Genomic DNA, 22,164 nt, shown 5'->3' on the forward strand with positions numbered 1-22,164 from the left:
GACACTATGTCGGGCTCTTAACCCGCAGAGCCACAGGGGGAACCCCATAATGAAACATTTTCAGAAACACACGTCCTCAGGGTGGATGGAGGCCTTAAATCTCATTTGCTTCCCCTCCCTCAAGAAACGGTCAGATTCCTACAACATTCAAGGCCCCAAGCAGCTTCCTGCCTCCCTCCCCTGCTGGAGGGCTCACAAGCAGTCCCGCCAAGCTGGCTCATCCTCGGGCAGCTGACTATCAAAAAGGCTTCCTCGGGAGGTCTCTGCCTACCCCTCTGCTTCATATCTTCCCATCTCCTCCTTCCCTCTATGCGGGGCGAAGCTAATCCCCCCCCCAACACACACACAGCCCCCAGCCCCATCCCTGGTTATCTGGTGGCAGTTATCATCTCGCCTCCCCCAAGGTTTAGAAAGATCCCCACAGAGAGTGCACAGGCAGCTGAGGGTGAAATTGGTTTTGTGCAGGTTAGCAAACATTGACGACAGGAATGGGAGCAAGAAGATGGCCATCTTGCTGCTGGGGGGCGGAGCCGGGGGGGGGGGGGGGTGTTGGTCGTTCTCCCAAGGAAAGGAGGGGCTGGTCAGGAAAGGTGGGCTAGAAACCCAAATCCATCTAAGCCCTAACAAGCCCTAAGGAAAATGTCAATATGCCAGAAGGGGCTTCTGAGATCAACTCCTGTTTTACAAAGGGGATTAGAGGAGCAGGGAGGTGAAGAGACACTGAGGAACTTGGCTCATAAATGGCAGAGCCACAAGGAGAAGAACCCTTTGAACCTGAAGCCCCGGTCCTCCTGGCACAGTGTCACCACCCACCTCCCGGCACCACAAGGCTAGACCAGCACCTGGGACCTCAGAACAGTACTCTCATCACCATGGCACTGTCTATAATCGCAGTTTCATCACCACATCCCCAGAAGGTAAGGGAGAAACATTTAGCACCAGTTCCATTCTACAGAGAGTAACAGTGAGGCTCGGAGAAGTGAGGGGACTTGCTTGGGTCCCCTGGTGAGCTGAATTTAGACCTGGAACTCAAAGCTCTGTTCCGGCTCTCTGCTATCTGTTGACAACAGCTCTTCTTGAAAGGGCCGTGGGGTGTCTTCCTCTGGAAACGGACTTCCTAACATAGGCTGGTGCCAGTTTTGCATTGTTTCGTGATTGCTGGCCGGGCTGTACAGGAAGATCTTCAAACCCATGCTCTTCGTTCCTTTCTGCCGCCCTGGCTGACATGCTCCAGGAAAAGGGCTCCGTGGAGGAATCAGGAGCCAGGGTTCCTCCCCAGGCTGTGCCCTCACCAGCTTTAGGACCTGGGGCCTCACTTCCTCCAAGGCTAAGCTCTAGTTCCCACCTCTTTAAAAACGGGGGCAGTGACTTCTGCCCTGTCAGTAAAGGAGACGTCTAGAGGCTCTGATGACAAAGAGCAAGAAGGCAGTGACTCTCCCTCTGGCTCTCTCACTTCCCTATGGCCCTGCCTCCTCTGAAGCCCTACTACCCAGAGCAGGTGAAAGTCAGAAAGGTCTCACCCAAGACAAGGAAGGAGAAAGGACAACAACTGTTACATCAACCCAACAGTCCCTCAACCCACTACACAGCTTTCTTCTTCGGAAGAGCTTTTACAGGTACTAGCGTAAGACTTACCACTTATCAGTCCTATAAGTGCCATGAACCACACAAAGGGCTCTGCAGGCTCTCCTAGGTTTAGTCCTCACTGCTACCCGTTTTACAGATGTCAAAACTTCAGCTCACCCGTTAAGGGACAGCTAGTAAGCAGTGGAGCTAGGAGGCAACCCCAGTTCTATCTGGTCCCTGGCTCCCCAAACTTCAGTGTGTTTGTGGTCCCCTGGGGAGATTTATGAATAATCAGCTTCTGAGTCCCTAGGTCCAGACTGAGGCCTAAGCTTCTGCACTTCTGACAAGCTCCCAAGTAGATGGACTACTTTGTATCAAGGGCTAGATTTTAAATTCCATTAAGACCGAGCCTGAGTCACGGCAATCCCCAGGGTTTAGCACTGAGCCTGCCCTCACAGAATACACTCCATAATTATCTGTTCAGAGTCAATGATTGTTGGACTTAAAAACCCATGCTTTAACACGTCTCTAAGCCCCATGTCATTTAATCTCGTAACAAGTCTCTTAAGGTATGATCAATCTCCCTTTGACAGATAAGGGTACAGGCTCAAAAGAGTGAATAGCTTAAGGTTTACCGCTTTTGTGCAGCAGAGCTGGAAACGGTCGGTCTACCTTCAGAGCCTATGCCCTGACCTCAACTGTCTCGAGGATGCGAGGGAAATTAATAATTATAGACAGCTGGAGGGCTTGGCGATGGACCCATCCGGCACGTGACGATATCACAGCTTGGGAAGATCACCCAGGACCTCAGAGCTGCTCACTGGGGGCTAGGGCAGCCGGTTCAGCGCCCCCACGGGAGAATCTGGAAGGAGCACGGGAGGAGGCAGGTCCTGGGCACAGTGCCAGGCAGCATCAGGCAGGTGGTGAGTGACCTTTGGCCTCACAGGGAACCCCCTCCGCCCCCCCGCTGGACCCAATCACCTCCCACACCCACACCCCCCTCCGCGGATCCCAGCTCTAGACCGATGCTATCCTGCTTGGGAGGGGGGCGGCGGAGGAAGCTAAAGGTAACCAAGGACAGCGCAGACTAGCGATGAATCACCAGGCACATGACCCCAGAGAGGAGGGGTGGGTGCGGAACCCGCGCAGATTGCCGCTACGACTTGGGGAGGGTAGGCCTGGCGCCCGCCCCCCACCCCAACCTCGATTTGGGGGAGCGCGGGAAGCCCACCCGCGCAGCTCCACCCCGGCAGCCCCCGCCCCGTCTGGTTCCCGGGTGCGACGGGACTCACTGCCTTCAGCTGCTCCAGCCGGTCCTTCATCCTGGTGCCCAGGCGCCGGGAGGCAGGTGAGCGCGTCCCCAGGTGAGCGGCCGGAAGTGGCGGCCGGGCCCCGGCCGGGGCAAAGGAGCAGGAGGCGCAGGCGGAGGGGGGCGGTGGCCGCGGAAAAAAATGAGCGTCCGAGGCCACGGGAAGCTCCGCCGCGCCGCCCTGTTCGGCCCCGCCGGCGCCGCGAGCTCCAAATCCGGCTCCCGGGCCGGCGCCGGCGCGCAGCGCTGATCCGCCGGGCGGACCCGCCCCTTACCTGGGCCGCGCCCCGCGCTCCTCCTTAAAGGGCCCGTGCCCCGCCGCCAGGCCACCCTCCGCGACCCTCACTCCACCTCCCATGGCTCCAGGTCCTCGGGGGGACCAGCACTGGGAGATCTCGCTGCGAGTGTGTGTGTCTGACCTCAGGTCCAGCCTTTCCATTCGACAGCCATTCACTACAGGCTCCGTGCTAGGATCCAGCCCTCAACAGGCTCATTCACTGCTAGGCCGCGACAACATCCCATAAACATGGAGAATTCTAAGGCAATGATTCGTGCTATAGTAAGTGGAAGAGAGAGCCACCAATTCTGTCTGGAGGAAGAGCATTTCAAGTAAAGGAGTGTGCACGGTCCGGGGGGCTGCTGTTGGAGCTGAAAGAGGGTGTTCCTAGTGGAAATAACCGGAGCTAAGGTGGGATGGGACAGGCTGGGACGAAGACTATGGATTCTTAACATCTTGGTAAAGACGACCCCTCAGAGAAATGGAAGCAGTTCAGTGATGAAGTCAGAACACCTGCCACTAACAAGGTGTATACCTTCGGAAAGTTATTTTCTGTGGGACTCTGTTTCTCTATCTGTGAATCAGATATTATCCACTTCAGTTTGCTGTGAGGCCAGTGTAACAAAGGAGCAATGGCTGGGCCGTCACCTATGGAGCAGAGTTGTAAAATGTTTGTATTCGAAAGCTTAAGCATTATCTCCTACCTGGTAGAGATCCCCCCAGGTGGGTAGTACCTTCCGGAAAAGTGGGCGGGTTCTTCGCACTGCCCCTCCCTCTTTATCTCCTCCCCTCCCCCACACCTCCACTGTCTCTTCCCTCTTCCCAATTTGTCTTCCTTCTCGAGAACAAATGACATGTCCAGTAGATTTTGAGTGGAGCTCAGTAAATGGGACTGACAGTCCGAACATTCGGTTCTCAAATCAGGGAGAGAGTCGGCGCCATGCATCCAGATGAAAGGGCTGTAAGTGGTTTTGTAATTCTAACAGAACTTTGCCCTCTTCTGCGATCTTAGTGGGTGCCTCGTGCTGACTTCATCCCCTCCCATAAAGATACGGTCTGTAAGCGGTTGGACTGTACGAACCCTGCCAGTCTCAGCCTTAATCCTCCCACTAGTCAGTACACTACCTTCTACCCCAGGCTTTCGCTAGGTGAATGTACCTTCCTTGGTAAGGGGAAGGCCTCTGCGCCCCCTGGTGGTCACACGTGGAAAAGGCAGGCAAGTCAGAAATCTCATCCTGCCTCCTTCATCAAATTTTTGTCAGTGGGAACAGCTAAGTTCCCGCTCTTCAGGAAGAGAGAGTCTTCTGAGGAGACATATATGAACAACTCTACCTTATAACTCCAGAAGGGACCAGAGGAAATTATCAAGGATGGCCATTCAGCCTCTGCCGGAACCCAGTTTAATTTTTTCATGGTGTTTTTCAGACACTCGAGGAAGAATTTTCTCTGGTTGAACAGTTCCAACTGTTGTTTAAAAGTTATTTGTTGGGAGTTCCCGTCGTGGCGCAGTGATTAACGAATCCGACTAGGAACCATGAGGTTGCGGGTTTGATCCCTGGCCTTGCTCAGTGAGTTAAGGATCCGGTGTTGCCGTGAGCTGTGGCGTAGGTTGCAGACGAGGCTTGGATCCCGTGTTGCTGTGGCTCTGGTGTGGGCCGGTGGCTACAGCTCCGACTTGACCCCTAGCCTGGGAACCTCCATATGCCATGGGAGTGGCACTAGAAACAGCAAAAAGACCAAAAAAAAAGAAAAAAAAAGAAAGAAATTTGGTTTCCTCAAACTCATAGATACAGAGAACTGATGATTGCCCTGAGGTAGAGGTGGGGGAGAAACATGGGTGAGGGGGGTCAAAAGGTACAAACCTCCAGTTTAAAAATAACTTAAGTTCTGAAGGTGTAATGGTGACTGTAGTTAGTAATATTGGAGTTGCTAGGAGACTAGATCTTAAATGTTCTCATAACAAAAAAATTGTAACTATGTGAGGTGATGGATATATTGTGGTAATCATTTTGCAAAAATATGCATGTATCAATCATTATGCTGCACACCTTAAACTAATGCGATGTTATATGTCAATTATATTTCAATAAAACTAAGGAAACAAAAAAGAAATTTGGTTCCCTATGAGAGGACATTTCCATGAAGAAAAAAAAAAAAATGACCTTTTGGTTAGCCTATATGGCCATAATAGAAATGACCATTTGATTTCTGTTAAACTATTTACACATTGAAAACAGGATCCCTCTTATCTGCAGCTGGAGTCTAGGAGCCCAGGAAGGGAAGCATTAGCAGAATTGTTTTCTTATGACATTGTATTTGAAGGTAGTGATCACAGACGTCAAGCTTTTTTTTTTTTTTTTTTTTCTTTTTACAGCCACACCTGCAGCATATGGAAGTTCCAGGGCCAGGGGTCTCAGGGGTCAAATCCGAGCTGCAGCCTGTACCACAGCCATGGCAATACCAGATCAAAGCCCCTTCTGAGGCTTACAGCAACGCCAGATCCTTAACCCACTGAGCCAGGCTAGGGATCAAACCCACATCCCCAAAGAGACAACACCGGGTCCTTAACCTGCTGAGCCACAATGGGAACTCTTTCAAGCCTTTTTTAAAACTCTTATTAGGCACAGTGGTGTAAAGATCCACCAGTATTGTCACTGCAATGGCTCAATCGCTGCTGTGACCTGGGTTTGATCTCTAGCCTGGGAATTTCCACGTGCCACAGGTGTGGCCAAAAGAAAAAAGAAATAAATAAGATTCCTATTAAATATGAATCCTAATTTTTCCTTTTGTATTAATATTTACTCTTCCATGACAGTCAGAAGACTGAATTCCAACAGCTAGTTGCATACAAGAACCTGAAGAAAGTCAAGTTACTGAGGGACAAAGGACCTGGGCCAGGGGAGTCCACGGACTGGTGAGGAAGATGCTGACATTGAGCCCACATAGACTCTAGGGTCTCCATGTAGCAGGACAGTGACTTAAGATTCCAGGTTTAGGAGCGCCCCTTCTCTCTGATTTTTTTTTTTCTTTTTGCTTATTAGATCCACACCCTTGGCATATGGAAATTCCAAGGCTAGGGGTCAAACCGGAACTGCGTCCGCCAACCTAAACCACAGCCACAGCAACGTGAGATCCGAGCTCAAACTGCAACCTTCACCACAGCTCACAGCAACACCGGATCCTTAACCCACTTCGTTAAGGATCGAACCCGCATCCTCGTGGACCCTAGTCGGATTTATTTTCGCTGAGCCATGATGGGAACTCCCTCTCTGATGTATTTTCATGTTTCTGCTCCAGTGTGGTACTTGTTCTCCAATGAGTCTAGCACAGCTGTCTCCCCATTATCCAAATATAGCAAGAAAAATTCAAGTGTTGGCTTTTTGACTCTAGATAAATTGGCCAACACTCAATTTCAACTTTACTAACCAACCAAAGAGAGGATCCTGGGATCTTAGGGACTCCACTCCCCTTGCTCTCTCTTTCCTCTAAGCCTGTTTCTTTCCCACTGGAGAAAAGGACTGAGTCTTACCCCATCTTGACCCTCATGGCCTGCTGTGGAACAGGTGAGACCACTTTCTGGCTCTTGTACCTGGAGGCAGTGTCTCCAGGGTATGGTGATCAGTAGTAAAAGATAAGGGAAGCTAGACTATTGCAGGAAAATATCCTTTCTGTTCCCCCACGCAATTCTTCCCCACTACAGGGAGGATGGAGGCTAACCAGGATGGAGAATAAACTTCCCAACTCAGTTTGTATTGGTTATCTATGGCTGCATAACAAATTGCCCTAAAACCTAACAGCTTGAAACAATGTTATCCTATGGTTTCTGTGACTCAGGAATCCAGGTGCAGCTCAGCTGGGTGCATCTACCTTGAGACTGCAATTAAGGTGTTGGCTGGGGGCTACCTCTCATCTCATGGCTTGACTGGGGAAGGATCTGCTTCCAAAGTCACTCACCTGGTGACCAGCAGGATTCACTTCAAGGGCTGTTGGCCAGAGGCCTTGCTCAGATCCTTACCCAGGGGGCATCTTCCCAGGGCCGCTCACAGCATGGCAGCTGAATTCCATCAGACCAAGTGGGTGAAAGGGATGGAGAAAGAGAGAAAAGTCAATGTGTTTTTGTACCCTGATCTCAGCTGTGACTTCACTTTTGCCACGTCCTGTTGATAAAAGATGAAACACTAGGTTCAGCCCACACTTGAGGCAAGGGGATTGCACCAGGGAACGAAGACTGGGAGCCGTCTCTGTAGCTGCCCGGAACACAGTTCAGATCCCAAATCAATGTCAGCATTATGCTATGTCACCTTCTTAAAGCCCTCTTCTCCCCATATCTGATCTGGACAACCCTGATCCATCCCAGGCTTGAGTTGAGCATCCCTCAAACATGCTCCCCTGACACCGTGCCCTTAGTTGTGGCCTGTATCACCCCATATAATTACCTCTGGCACCTTCCATGAGCTCTAGGAGATCAGCAACCTCATCTCCCCCTTCAACTGATGTGAATCCAGACCCAAGCATCAGGCCAAAAACATACTAGGCACTCACGTAGTGTTCACCAAATGTATAAAATGAATCTTATTGTAATACGGCTCCATCACGTCTTCCTTCTGATTAAAACTCATTAGTGGCTTCTCATTACCAGAGTAGGGTGTCCAGACTCTTCCTAGAATGGCGTTGAAGCCCTTGCCCAGTCTAACCCCAGCCCCATATACTGTTACTCCCTAAAACACACAGTCCCACCAGCGGCCTCACCAAACACCTACCTCTTCTCTGAACCTAATGTGCCCAGGATTTCCCACCTAGCTCTGCCCAATCTGCCTTTTTTCCATTTCCTATCTGGAAAACCCCTACTCTGTCTTTAAGAGTGAGGCCTTGGCATTCCCGTTGTGGCTCAGCGGTTAACCAATCTGACCAGGAACCACGAGGTGGCCAGTTTGATCCCTGGGCTCGCTCCATGGGTTAAGGATCCAGCATTTCCACGAGCTATGATGTAGGTTGCAGACTCGGCTTGGATCCTGCGTTGCTGTGGCTCTGGCATAAACCGGCGGCTACAGCTCTGATTGGACCCCTAGTCTGGGACCCTCCAGATGACACAGGTGCTCTTCTTGGTCCTCTGCCCGCCCACCCCCAACTGGGTTTGTTCAGATCTATTTTAAAAGCAAACCCTCTGTTGTCTTACACCCTGTTGCTTACATGTCTGTTGAGAACAGCAAGGTATTACATTATTTACCCTCCAGGGCTGCCATGAGGTCAGGCACTGCAAACATTTGAATAAATCAAAGAATAGTTGACAACACTCACACTCCCTAAGGATTTTCCTCTCCTCTCCCGAAGGAAGAAACAAGATGCCTCCTGGACTGTAAAACTAAATACAATTGCAACTCCATGTGTCTTGAAAGATGAAGTCTGTATCACTGAACTCTGTTCAAAACAATGTGTTAGAGGAGTTCCCTGGTGGCCTAGTGGTTAAGGATTCAGCATTGTCACTGCAGTGGCTCAGGTTTGATCCCTGGCCCAGGACTTCTGCATGCCATGGACACAGCCAAAAATAAAATAATGTGTTTTGCAGACATAGAGAACAGACTTGTGGTCACCAAAGGGCAGGGTGGGGGGCATGGCATGGGAGTTTGACGTTAGCAGATGCAAACTAGTATATATAGAATGGGTAACGACAAGGTCCAACAAGGTATAGTACAGGAAGCCCTATTCAATATCCTGTGATAAACTATAATGGAAAAGAATATGAAAAAGAATCTGTATATGTATAAATGAATCGCTTTGCTGTACAGCAGAAATTAACACAGGATTGTAAGTCAACTATACCTCAATAAAATAAATTTTTTGAAAATAAGGTGTTTAGGAGTTCCTGTTGTGGCACAGCAGAAATGAATCCAACTAGTATCCATGAGAAAGTAGGTTCCATACCTGGCCTCACTCAGTGGGCCCCTAAAAAGCAAAATAATATAATAATGATAATAATAATAATGTGTTATATTTATAAAGATGTGCTGTATCATGTTGTTCAGATGTTTTCCTAACATGCATCTCCCTATACCACATGTCTATAATGGTTTAACAATATAAACAATTTGCACTGTATTAATTTTTTTTCTGCTTTTTAGGTCCACACCCATGGCATATGGAAGTTCCCAGGCTAGAGGTCAAATTGGAGCTATAGCTGCTAGCCTACACCACAGCCACAGGCATGCAGGATCTGAGCTGTGTCTGCCACCTACACTGCAGCTCACAGCAACACCGGATCCTTAACCCACGGAGCAAGGCCGGGGATTGAACCTGCACCCTCATGGATACTAGTCAGATTCATTTCCACTGAGCCACGACAGGAACTCCCTTAATTTGCTTTTATGTTGATACAAACTCCTCAATCCCTGGAACCCTTGAGCGTGTAGTTCTCCTCTAAAGAGCCTGGATAGGGAAGACTCAGTGTGGAAGCCTCATGGTGGGAAGGCTGCTGTTACCCCCAAGCTGCACAAGACTTGCTTATTTCCTCTAACACCCGTCAAGAGGAACAGGACCAACAGAGTGAAACCTTAGGTGAAAGACCACTGCATACTTATGTCCTTAAACTCTTTACAATTAAAAAAAAAAGCCATTGGAATTTCTGGCATGGGTCAGAGGAAATGAATCTGACTAGTATCCATGAGGCCACATGTTCAATCCCTGGCCTTGCTCAGTGGGTTGAGGATCCAGTGTTGCCGTGAACTGTGGTGTAGGTCACAGTCACGGCTCAGATCCTGCATTGCTGTGGCTGTGGCATAGGTCGGCAGCTGTAGCTCTGATTCAATCCCTAGCCTGGGATCCTCCATATGCTGCAGGTGCGGCCCTAAAAAGACAATAAGTAGACATAGGAGTTCCCTGGTGGCTAAACAGGTTAAGGATCTAGGGTTGTCACTGCTGTGGTGTAGGTTCGATCCCTGACCTAGGAACTTCTGCATGCCACAGGTGCCCCCATCCCCCTCCCCCCAGAATAAGCCATCAAATGTGTTTCTCTGTGTGGATGCTTGAATGACTGTACTGAATCTTTTATGTCCTTTTACAGTTTGTTTTGTGGGGGTTTTTTTTCCCCTTGGAGATCTCACACTAACTCGAGGAGACAGAGTAGATGTTATTGTCTCCATTTTATTATGAAATTGAATTAAGTACAGAAAAATGAAGTGATTTTCCCAAGCTTTTATAGGACAGGGATAGCATGCTGGAAGACAGAGTGGTTTTGTGCCCAGGTCAAATCTCAGTTTTGTGTTTACTGGCTGTGTGACCTTGAACAAGCTACTTAGTCTCCCTGTGTCTCAGGCAGCAAGCCTCTGTAAGTGAGCCAAAGAACATCCTTTTGGATTCTTGTCTTTCAAAAGAATAAGGTGACATTTCAGTTTCATGTAACATGCATTCTGGTTATGGTTTCTGCCCTTTAGGCCTGTGATCGATGTCAGAAAGGAAGAAAAGAGAGGAGTTCTCACCATGGCTCAGCAGTAACCAACCCATCCAGTATCCACGAGGATGCAGGTTTGATCCCTGGCCTTGCTTAATGGGTTAAGGATCCTGCGTTGCTGTGGCTGTGGTGCAGGCTGGCAACTGCAGCTCTGATTCAACCCCTAGCCTGGGAACCTCCATATGCTGTGGGTGTGGCCAAAAAATGTTTTTTAAACATCCCTCAATAATCAATGGGCATAAGAATGAATGAGCTTCCTCTACCCCACAAAAGGATAGGAAGGCATCTATGTTCTGCCACCGTTGCCTTGAGACACCCTATCATCTAAGAATGATCATCCTTCTCGGACTGCTCAGAGCCGTATGCCTGAGCCCTCTCCCCTCCTCACTGTATCCAGTCAGTGTTCATCTTCACAAAATTACCTTTGCTTTACCTGAGCCCAGATTTAAACCCATACTACCTCTTTTCTATAGCAAGAGTCTTAACTGACAAAGCAACTTTTCCATAATACACATGCTTAGTTGAGTTTTAGTCTAAGTAAGTACAGTGCCGGCTGTAACACAATACCACAGATTGGGTGGCTTAGAAACAGCAGAAATTTATTTCCCTTAATTCTGAGTGTTGGAAGTCTGAGACCAGGGTACCAGCATGGTTGGGTATAAGCCCTATTCCAGGTCACAAACTTCTTGTTGTGCCCTCATGTGGCAGGAGGGGCTAGGGAGTTCTATGGGGTCTCTTTTATAAGAGCACTAATCCCATACCTGAGGGCTCTACACTCATGACCTAAACAACTCCCAAAGACCCCATCTTTTCATGCAATCACATGGAGCATTAGTATTTCAACATATGATTTTGGAAGGAACGCTAATATTCAGGTCATATCAACCAGGGCTATACAGGAAGAGAGACTATAAATGAATGTGCATGCATGTGTGTGTGTGTGTGTGTGTGTGTGTGTGTGTGTGCATGCGCACATGTGGGTACGAGAGAGGAAATGAGAGAAGAAAGGATAGAAAATGGAGATAAGGGGATAGTGATTTGGAAGCAGATTAATATGCAGTCAGGTTAGCTCCAGGTATAAAGGTAAGAGAAACTACCAAACCTTTAAAACTCTAGTGCTTTTCCCATCACTTTTCCCCCCAAGAGAATTTAGGATGAAAGATAAATAATTCAAAGAGACACAAACTCAGCATTTACGTGATGGGAACCAGGAGAGAATGGTTGGGATGGTCCTGCTTCAGTTTCTATCTTATTCTTGGGCAATGCCTGGGTCTGCCAAGAACCTGAGGGAGTTCCCTGGTGGCAGAGCAGGTTAAGGATCCAGCATTATCACTGTGGTGGCTCGGGTCCAATCCCTGGCCTGGGAGCTTCCATGTTGTACTGAGGATAGTAATAGGGACATGCACTGCTCTATCTCCTTTTGAAAGTCACAAAGTACTTTCACTCAATGTATCTTTTGATCCTAAGTATCCCAGAATTTAGGTCTTATGGGCTTTTTTTTTTTTTTTGGCCACACCCACAGCACGTGGAAGTTCCCAGGCCAGGAATCACACCTAAGCTACATCAGTAACCCAAGCTATAGCAGTGACAGCGCTGTGTCCTTAACCACTAGGTTATCAGGGAACTCCCATCTAGTGGGCCTTTTAATCCCCATTTTTTTTATTTATTTATTTTTGGTTCGATCCTTGGCCTGCAGCCTGTGGAAATTCCCAGGCCAAGGATCAAATCCAAACCACAGTAACGATCTGTGCCACAGCTGCGGCAGCAGAACTGCTGCACCACAGGAACTTCCATAATTTATGCTGAGTTTGTGCCTCTTAACCTGCTGCACCACACAGGAACTTCCATAATCTCCATTTCAGAGATGAGGAATCTGAGACTGAGAAAAGGAAAATGACTTAAAAGTAGCATAACTAGGAAGCAGTAAAGTGTAGAACCAATGACCTCTTGGAGTTCCCATCATGGCTCAGCAGTAACGAAACCGACTAGTATCCATGAGGACGTGGGGTTCGATCCCTGGCCCTGCTCAGTGGGTTAAGGATCCAGTGTTGCTGGGAGCTGTGGTATAGGTGGCAGATGTGATGTGGATCCTATGTTGCAGTAGCTGTGGTGTAGGCAAGTAGCTGAAGCTCCAATTCAACCCCTAGCCTGGGAACCTCCATATGCCACAGGTACGGCCCATTTAAAAAAAAAAAAATCACCTTTTAGCCCCATTTTCTCCCCATCTTTCAGAGAGCTTATCTCTCTACTTGTCTCCAGCCGGCAATGTTGCAGAGGAACATCCAGGGCATTTTGCTGTGTTTAGGACGGCAGGAACCTCATCGTTGCTCTTTTCAGAGCATCCTTAAGCTCTCTGTTCCTCAGACTGTAGATCAAGGGGTTCAGCATGGGGGTGATGAATGTGTAAACCACAGACACGACCTGGCCCCACTCTGGAGAGTAGCTGGAGCTGGGGCACAGGTAGATGAGGCTCCCACCTCCGTACTGGAGCAGGACCACGGTCAGATGGGAGGAGCAGGTGGAGAAGGCCTTGTGCCTCCCCTCTGCGGAGCGGATCTTGAGGGTGGCGGCCACAATGAAGACATAGGAGAGGGTGATGAGCAGGAAGGGTATGGTGAGGACAGTGACACCAACCACAAACAAAGTGGCCTCGTGGACCCGGGTATCCGCACAGGCCAATCTCATGACGGGAAGGACATCACAATAGAACATGCCGACTTCCTTGCTGCTGCAGAAGGGGAGTCGGAAGATGAGCACAGTCAGCTGCATGGCCAAGATGAAGCCCAGCGCCAGAGAGCCCAGAGCCAGTCGGGCACACAACTGCCAGCTCATCATGAGGGTGTAATGCAAAGGGTGGCAGATGGCCACAAACCTGTCATAGGCCATGATGGCCAGCAGCACGCAGTCCGCACTGCCCAGGAATATGAAGAAGAACATCTGGGCACCACAGCCAGGCAGGGAGATGAGGGTTTTCTCCGTGGACAGGATGCTGGCCAGAGTGAGAGGGGCAATGGTAGAGGAGTAGCAGATCTCCAGGACGGCCAGGCTGGCCAGGAAGAAGTACATGGGGGTGTGGAGGGAACGGTAGATCCAGATGATGAGAGCAATGGAGCTGTTGCCGCTGATGCTGACCAGGTACATAATCAGGAAGGTCACGAAAATCAGCATCTGCACCTCGGGGAGTTTGGAGAAGGGGCGGAAGTGGAAGCGGATCGTCTCAGTCTGATTCGCCTCCTCCATTATTGGGTGAATCAGACCTGCTAATGGCATAGGCGCTGCTCACCCTGAAGATAGATAAACGTCAGGATGCAGAGCTCCTGCTGGATGACCCATTTAACTCCTGCCCTCTCCCTTCCTTCCTCAACTCCAACCATCATGACTTCCAATTCAATTCAGCAACTCGATTCTACAACAGCTTTGTTGTAATCACCCAGTCGTAACTCCCCACTGAACATTATTTTTCTTTTTGGCCACACATACAGCAGGTGGAAGTTCCCCGATCCAAGGATGGAACCTGTGCCATAGCAATGACCCAGGCCATAGCAGTGACAATGCCAGATCCTTAACCCACTGAGCCCCCAAGGAACTCCTGAAATCTTTTTTTTTCTTTTTATGGCCACACCTGTGACGTATGTAAGTTCCTGGGCAGGGGTCAAATTGGAGCTGCAGCTTCAGCCTATGCCGCAGCCATAGCAACTTCAGATCCGAGCCACATCTGTGAGCCACGCCATGGCTTGCAGCAATGCCAGATCCTTAACCCACTGATTGAGGCCAAAGATTGAACCTGCATCCTCATGGATACTATGTCAAGGCCTGGAATCTTGATGTACAAGTCATTTCTTGTTTCCATAGTGCAGTGAGTATTATATTCTCCTGGAAGTAATTCCACCTCCAGTACCTGCCTCTGCTCCCCCATCTCCAGCAACTTTACCTCCAGTGGTAAAAGGCAACTTCCCTCCATCTTTTACCATCCTCTAAAGCCTCCCTGTCTCCCTTCTATTTTAACCATTCCCTATTCTTTCTTTAGCACAATCTGGTTTCCATCTTATGCCCAGAGACCCCTCTAAGGAAGGTCACCAACGACTTCCAAATTGCTGAATCTAATAGCTGCCTTTTTTTTTTTTTTACTTGATCTGTGTTGCATTTGAGGCCGTTAGGTACCCCCCTTTCTGTGACCTTCCTCACCCAAGGCCTCTGTGATGCTCTTCTACCCAAATGCTCCTCCTGCTTTTCTGGACATTGGGTTTCCATCCCTTTTGAAGACTGCTCTTCCTCTTAGTGATTTGCAAAGGGAAGGTTTTGTTGGTTCTTCTAGGTTCCTCCTCCGGCATTCACTCTCCACCCTGCTCTGCTCCATGGGAGGTGATCACTGAAGACTGGATCACGCAGGCTCACTTACCCTGTGGATTCTGGTTGGATTTGGCCAGTGAAAGGTACTTGCAGGAGAATCAAGAGCAGCATAAAGGGCTGTAAGGTATTTATCCTCCCCCCCCACACACACCCCCCCCACCGTCGTGGTTCCATGACCACAGCTCTGGTGGGGAGCCCATCTTCCACGGCTCCAGTTTTTGCTGTGCTCCCCTCACCTGTCACTTCAGGCCCAAGGCTGTAAACAATGCCCCACCATTGCTAGCCCTTAAGTGTCCCACCCTCTCTTATAAAGGTGCCCTTAATTCTGCCCTCACTTCTGTAAATGGCCCCAACATGAAATGCCAGGTCCTGTCCACAAGGACTAGCATGGAGACGGTTTTAATAGATGATTGTTGGAAGCATAAAGGAAAAGAATCCTATATTTTATGTTTATTTTAGAATCTCTCTATCCAATTTCCTTTTTGCTGCCCATCATCATAGGAAAGAATTTCAGGGCAAGTTTGTATGGTATCCAAAACAACACGCCCAACCCCCACTCCCCCACATACACACATCATATCACATCTACTGTAGCAACAAAAACGGACACTTGGCCTTGCTGCCAAGGATTCGGTGTGTCACATGCCACGGTAAGGGTCAGATCAGCGGGGAGGGGGACGACGGGCACCCTGAGTTAAACCAAAACTAACAGGATCACCTCATTTCATTCCCTCCAAAAGAATGTCTTTGTACTGTGCTGATGTCTGAAGCTATATCATGACTTTTATGAATACGACAGTCATGTGAGGACATTGTTGTTTTCCACCATGAGCAGGATAATGCAACCTTAGTATTCTTGCTGATTTGCCATTGTTTTCCTTTGGATATTTATTGTGGTTTTGATTCTAGCAAGCCAGCCCTTTCAAAGTCTGGCTCCCAGCATGCTGTGCCTCAAGTTTTTCTTTCCTTTTCTAAATGCTTCTGTCTCTGTGTGGCCTTCTGTTGGACACAGCTTTGTGTGGGGTGAGGGTTGGAAAATGAGTAGAATCACGGTCGGAAAATTTTCATCTGGAAGTTTCTAAGAGTATTGTATAATTCCTCATCTGGAAGCAGCATTGGCGCCCACACCTGCCTCTCTCCCTGCTCAACACACCCTCCACCCCAAATATTTAACCTTCATGAATTAAACACTAAGGGGACAAGTCAGACACAAAAAAGAGAATGATTATCTATAACCAGGGATCTCACGACTCCTTTAATGAGTGTTTGCCTCTGAGTTCCCTTGTATATCTCTGTCCCCTCCACGGACTTCAGGCTCCATGAGGGCAGGGACTGATGCAGTTCCATTCTTTTGTTGTTGTTGTTGTTGTTGTTGTTGTTGTTGTTGTTGTTGTTGCTATTTCTTGGGCCGCCCCCGCGGCATATGGGGGTTCCCAGGCTAGGGGTCGAATCGGAGCTGTGGCCACTGGCCTGCGCCAGAGCCACAGCAACGCAGGATCCGAGCCGCGTCTGCAACCTACACCACAGCTCACAGCAACGCCGGATCGTTAACCCACTGAGCAAGGGCAGGGACCGAACCCGCAACCTCATGGTTCCTAGTCGGATTCGTTAACCACTGCGCCACGACGGGAACTCCAGTTCCATTCTTTACTAATGCCCGGGACCTAATTCATACCGGGTACGCTGTAACTCTGTGTTGACATGAACACTGGAGAGCTATTGAGGTTCCATCAATGCCAAAAATTGGTACCCAGTACTTTTGAAGTAGAAATAATAATCTTCCATTTAATACTTCTGATGCTCAAAGAGTGCATCCTTTCTAGAAAGAAAGTCAGCAATTTTTAAGAAAGTTTTTAAATGTTACATGCATTGAATCACTACTCTCACGTTGAAGGGTCTGTCCTGAGGGAATAATCTTGAGTTTAGAGCCAGATACATAAAGATATGTGCAGTATGCTTTGATAATATTTATTTTAGCCAAGCCCACGATCTGGGGAAGTTCCTGGGCCAGGAATCAAACCCAAGCCACTGCAGTGACAACGTGGGATCCTTTTTTTTTTTTTTTTTTTTTTGTCTTTTTGCCATTTCTTGGGCTGCTCCCACAGCATATGGAGGTTCCCAGGCTAGGGGTCTAATCAGAGCTGTGGCCACCAGCCTACGCCAGAGCCACAGCAACTCAGGATCCAAGCTGCATCTGCAACCTACACCACAGCTCACGGCAACGCCCGGTCCTTAATCCCCTGAGCAAGGCCAGGGATTGAACCCATAACCTCATGGTTCCTAGTCGGATTCATTAACCACTGAGCCATGAAGGGAACTCCGACAATGTGGGATCCTTAACCCATTATGCCACAAAAAGAACCCCTGATAGCAATTTTTATAAGGAAGTAAAACAAATTCTTAACAAAAAGTGACATTCCAGTCACTTGAGGTATATTCAAATTGCTATTAAAATTGTTATAACTACAAGGTTTAATAAAGTGAGAGAGTGCTTATCATAATAATATTAAATGAAGAAAATGAAGAGGCAATACTGCATGCAAAGCACGACACCAGTCGTGTTACAAGTCTAAAAGCAAAAAAATTCTCAATGGTGTTTTAGAGAAATTTGGGAGCTTAGTATTTCCTCATGCTTTTCTCCCTTTTTCAAGGCTTTTATGAAGCATATGTGTTTATTTTTAAATTCTAAAAAATGTTATTGGTTTTTTAAATTCCCATGTGAGAGGAATTTAAGGAAACTGAAGTTACACAGCACCTCCTTAGTTATACAACCATTAATTGTCAGAACAAGGATTAACATCTAAATATGCTAAGAGGGAGGGGAACTATTGCATCTGGAATGGATGAGATCCTACTGCACAGTATAGGGAACTACATCCAATCTCTTGGGATAGACCATGACTGAAGATAGCATGAGAAAAAGAATGTATTGCTGCTGTATAGCAGAAACTGACGCAATCCTGAAAATCAACTATAATAAAAATTTTTTAAATAAAAATAAAATTTTTAAAGAAAACTAAAGAGGGCCACAAAATCTGCATACTGGTCAATGATGTGGTCCAAGATTGTGCTAAATCTAGATATTTATGTATGTTCTTATTCATTTCCAAACATTTCCACACTCTTGACTGGGGCTCAGCTTGCTGATATGTATATACCTTTCTTTCCTTCCTTCCTTCCTTCTCCTTCCCTTTCTTCCTACTGTCCTTCCCTTCTCTTTTTTCTTTACCCTCATCTCTTTTAAGTCAGCCTTTTTTTTGAGATAAATATATTTTTTTTACTCATCAATTAAATCTTTTATTTCAGATATCCTACAATGACTTTTTGCACAGTTCAGAGGCTTTCATCAAAAAGTAAATGGTTTCTCACCCCCACCTTATGCAAACACGAAGAGTTTTCCTTAATGGTTTTCTTCTGAAAACTTAAGTATTTAAATATTACAGAGAAGACTAAACAAGACAGCGTTTGGCTAGATAAATGCAATTTCTCAAAGTCATTTTAACATTAAAGGTATCTTTTCATACACCAAAACCCAGATCTGCACAATTACATCAACAATTTCCTTCTGATCAATAACTGTCACTTGAGAGAGTTCCCACTGTGGTACAACGGGTTAATGATCTGACACTGTCTCTGCAATGGCTTGGGTTCAGTCCCTGGCCTGGTGCAGTGGGTTAAGGACCTGGCATAGGTTACGGTTGCAGCTGCAGCTCAGATTCGATCCCTGGCCCAGGAACTTCCATATGACTTGGGTACAGCCCAAGTAAGTCAGCCTTTTAGATTTAACTCATCATTCTAGCCCACAGAAATCTTATGGAGAATTACAGTTTTTTACTCCAACCCATAATCAATTTCTCCCCATTGTTAAACCTACAAATTTAACAAACATGTTTCCCAAAGTTATCATTGTGCATTAGACCATCACTCAAGGAAACCACATCCCTCAAGCACGCTGCCCTTAATATCCCTCAAAATTTCCTTCAGAATCTCAGTCAAACTTTTCAAATAAGTTTAAAAATACAAGGCTCTCGGGGTGAAGACATCTGGAACACAAACTCTACAGTGAATTCCAGTGCAATAAACAATGCCGTTGTTTATATGATGGCTGTTCAACATACCTTAGACAAAGACTCACCCGAGTTCTCAATGCTTGCTCCACACCCTCACCCAGACATGTACATTTCTCTCTTAAAGAACACATATGTCTCCTACTTGTCCACGACAGCAACATAATTCATGTTTCCCTTTTTGCCTGCTAGGAAGCTCAAAATTAAGTCTTATATTTGATTGCTCAGCATTTCTCAGCCCCAATGTCTTCATTTCTATTTACCTTTTGCCTTTTATACTGGGCAAGTTGATTTTGATCTCAACATAGCTAGGGTTGTATTATAAAGCACTCTCTTTTTAGGAGCATTCAAATTAAAAAATTATTCTTGCCTTTTGTGTCTTCATCCAAGGCATGGATGAGCCAATGAGAAATCTCTCCACTCTTCTCTCCGCAGTTTGCTCCTCCTCCAGAGTCATCTCGATGGGATAAAAATGACAATACTGTGAGCTTTGGTTGTAGATAAACGTTCTCTTGCATTGTCTGCTTTATTCTGCCTTTGCTTCTGCACAGTTCCTTGCTACTTGAAGGCTAGATCAGGAAATGCCAGATCTCTTCTTACCCAGGAAATATAAACCCTCAGTAATGCTGCATCCTCTTTGATGAGTTCCTTTTGTGGTACCAGTACTGACATCAGAGACCTGATATTCTTCACATAGAGAGCCCTTTACTTTCCATAGAGACCACTGCACACTCCTCTACCTTCTCCCCTAACAGAATATAATTAATGCATTCACTTGTTTGACAAGAATTTATTGAACATCAGAGTTCCTGCTGTGGCTCGGCAGTAACAAACTCGACTAGGATCCATGAGAATGCAGGTTCAATCCCTGGCCCGGCTAAGTGGGTTAAGGATCCCACGTGGCTGTGGCGTAGGCCAGCAGCTGCAGCTCCAATTTTACCCCTAGCCTGGGAACTTCCATTTGCCTCAGGTGCATCCCTGAAAAAACATAGGACAACAACAACCAAAAAAAGAATTTATTGAGCATCTACTGATCACCTAAGCATTGGGTGTGTCCCTTGAAAACTGGGTAGATTATATTTTCTGGCTGTCCCAACAAAGCGTGTAGTCCTCCTACAGTGGAGGGTAGACAACCCTCTCTCACCCCTTTCCTACAACCTAGGAAATGGATCACATTTCTAGGGAGAGACAGATTTTCCTTCTCTCACCATCAGCAGTCGAGTGTCTTTTGAAGACTTGTTCGTTGTTAGTATCTTTGTCATAAGTACTATCACCTCATTAGCCCCAGGAGGTTAAAAAAAAAAATGTCCAGACTCATTTGTAACTCTACGCTAGGATGTCCCTCACAGGAGCAGGAAATCTCAAGGTCAGTAGGGTTCATTGGTCCATTCACCAGGGTCTAGACCCAATCATCCTGGTCTGCCCTTACCCTCCCTACCTCCTGCCAAGAGAGGCAGGCAGCCACATCCTTCCCTTGGGCTGAGTGAAGCCCAAGGTGGAATCCTCTTAATACCTTGGGAATCACTGAGATAGAATCTCTGAGAAACCACCCAGCACAGAGGGAAGCACACAACTAGACACTGTTAATCTTTCTCTGCAGCTTCTTCTCAAGGGAAGAGCGTGGGACTTTGGGACTTGCAAAGACAGAATTCTGGGTTCTTTCTCTCATCCCTTCTTATCTCATTTCTGGAGAACCGTTTGCCTTCCTTGGTTCAACAAAGCCCCAAGAGGCTAACTTAGCTTTCAACTTGACCATCCCCTGTGGGTCAATGTTTGAGCACAAATAGGAATTGTTTAGGGATATGACATTCTAAACTGGTTTAATTGCTGCTAGACTTAGCTGTATTTTAATTATTGCCTACATTTTTACTCTCCAAGTTTGAGATGGTTTGGGAAGATACATAGTTTTGATTTATCCACATAGAGGTTAATTTGTGCACTTAGACAAATTCTAAGGATCCTTCCAAACTCAGCCAAGTGTTACCTATTCAACGAAGCCTTATTCCCCCACCCTCCTCCAAAAAGGAAAAAATCATTTCCTCTCCCTGCTCTGTGCCCACCCAGATCATAGCACTTATCACTCTGTATTGTGTTTAAATACAATGGTTATTCCACCTCTACTAAGATAGGCCCTCAAGGGGAGCAACTAAATCAACTCAATTGAATTGAATCCCACCACCTCTTGGGAAGCTAAGCACCTACAGGTGTCTGGTATTCATTGAAAGCAGAATATCATATCACTGGGCATTCCTTCTTTTTTTTTTTTTTTTCTTTTTAGGGCCACACCTGCAGCATATGGAAGTTCCCAGCCTAGGGGTCGAATCAGAGCTGTAGCTACCAACCTACACCACAGCCAAAGCAACTCCAGATCCAAGTCATCAGTATTATTTACTTAAAAGTTTTTCTTGACAAATTTGACTCACTTTTTCTTTTAACAGCAACACTGTACTGCTTTTATGTTTTATCCCTAGATTTTAAATAAATACAAAAAAAACTGTTTAAATGCTTCCTGATGTATCACCTAAAACTTTCATTTCAAGGACTAGTATCGCTGAAAATATTACTGAAATGAAGGGCTGCAGGGCTGTATGTGTGTGTGTGAGCAAGAGAGCAAGAGCGAGCTTGGCAGGAATTTCTCAGAGCAATCTGGAAAGAAAAAATGCAAAACAATTCCAGAAGAAACAATCACCAGCCACTTGATAGTCTAATTGTGTATATACTGAGCTGCAACATACTTCAGAAAAGTATCCGTGGTCCACTCAGAGAAGAGCAAACAAAACCACGCTCTCATTCCAGAGCAGAGGTTGCAAGCTGCTGACCCACAGGCCACAAACAAGCAGTGGATGGCTTTCAGATGGGTTGTGCTCAGCTCTTTATTATACTGCTCAACGCTTCAAAACACAACACAGCAGAGCAGCTGCCATGCTTGAGCAGGAACTCGATTTCTTTGGAGTCTACACCCTTGCCACTGCAGCCAGAGCCATGGTCATCTCAGAGTGACGCGGAAGGCCATTTGTGGCAATATACTTTTTAATTCCAGCCACACAAAATATTTTTTGGCCACGCTTGCAGGATAGGGAAGTTCCTCAGCCAGGGATCAAACCCACCCCTCAGCAGTGAGCACACCAAGTCCTTAACCACTGGGCCACCA

At 47.1% G+C, this 22,164-nt stretch overlaps 2 protein-coding genes across 4 annotated transcripts in view; both read right to left on the bottom strand.

Moving 5' to 3' along the window:
- The window catches only part of STX3 (syntaxin 3), a 44,001-nt gene extending 40,770 nt beyond the window's left edge, over positions 1–3,231 (bottom strand). For 2 of the 3 annotated variants that reach the window (XM_047775644.1, XM_047775646.1), the window contains exon 1: positions 2,859–3,129. In XM_047775644.1, the coding sequence (XP_047631600.1) occupies positions 2,859–2,888 (30 nt within the window). In that variant the 5' untranslated portion in view covers positions 2,889–3,129. Of the gene's footprint in view, positions 1–2,858 lie in introns of all 3 variants that reach the window. The other variant, XM_047775645.1, reaches the window with a different exon arrangement.
- A 9,666-nt stretch (positions 3,232–12,897) lies between these two features.
- LOC125124402 (olfactory receptor 10V1-like) lies at positions 12,898–13,836 on the bottom strand. Its single transcript, XM_047774516.1, has one exon. It carries the CDS (start codon positions 13,834–13,836, stop codon positions 12,898–12,900), a length of 939 nt encoding a protein of 312 aa, XP_047630472.1.
- Positions 13,837–22,164: the final 8,328 nt, after the last annotated feature.

The sequence above is a fragment of the Phacochoerus africanus genome, chromosome 4, assembly GCF_016906955.1.
Source record: "Phacochoerus africanus isolate WHEZ1 chromosome 4, ROS_Pafr_v1, whole genome shotgun sequence".
NCBI classification, from domain to species: Eukaryota; Metazoa; Chordata; class Mammalia; order Artiodactyla; family Suidae; genus Phacochoerus; species Phacochoerus africanus.

Bases quoted from the DNA above. Each gene is read 5' to 3' on its own strand.
- LOC125124402 (XM_047774516.1), bottom strand. From the start codon at position 13,836: ATGGAGGAGGCGAATCAGACTGAGACGATCCGCTTCCACTTCCGCCCC.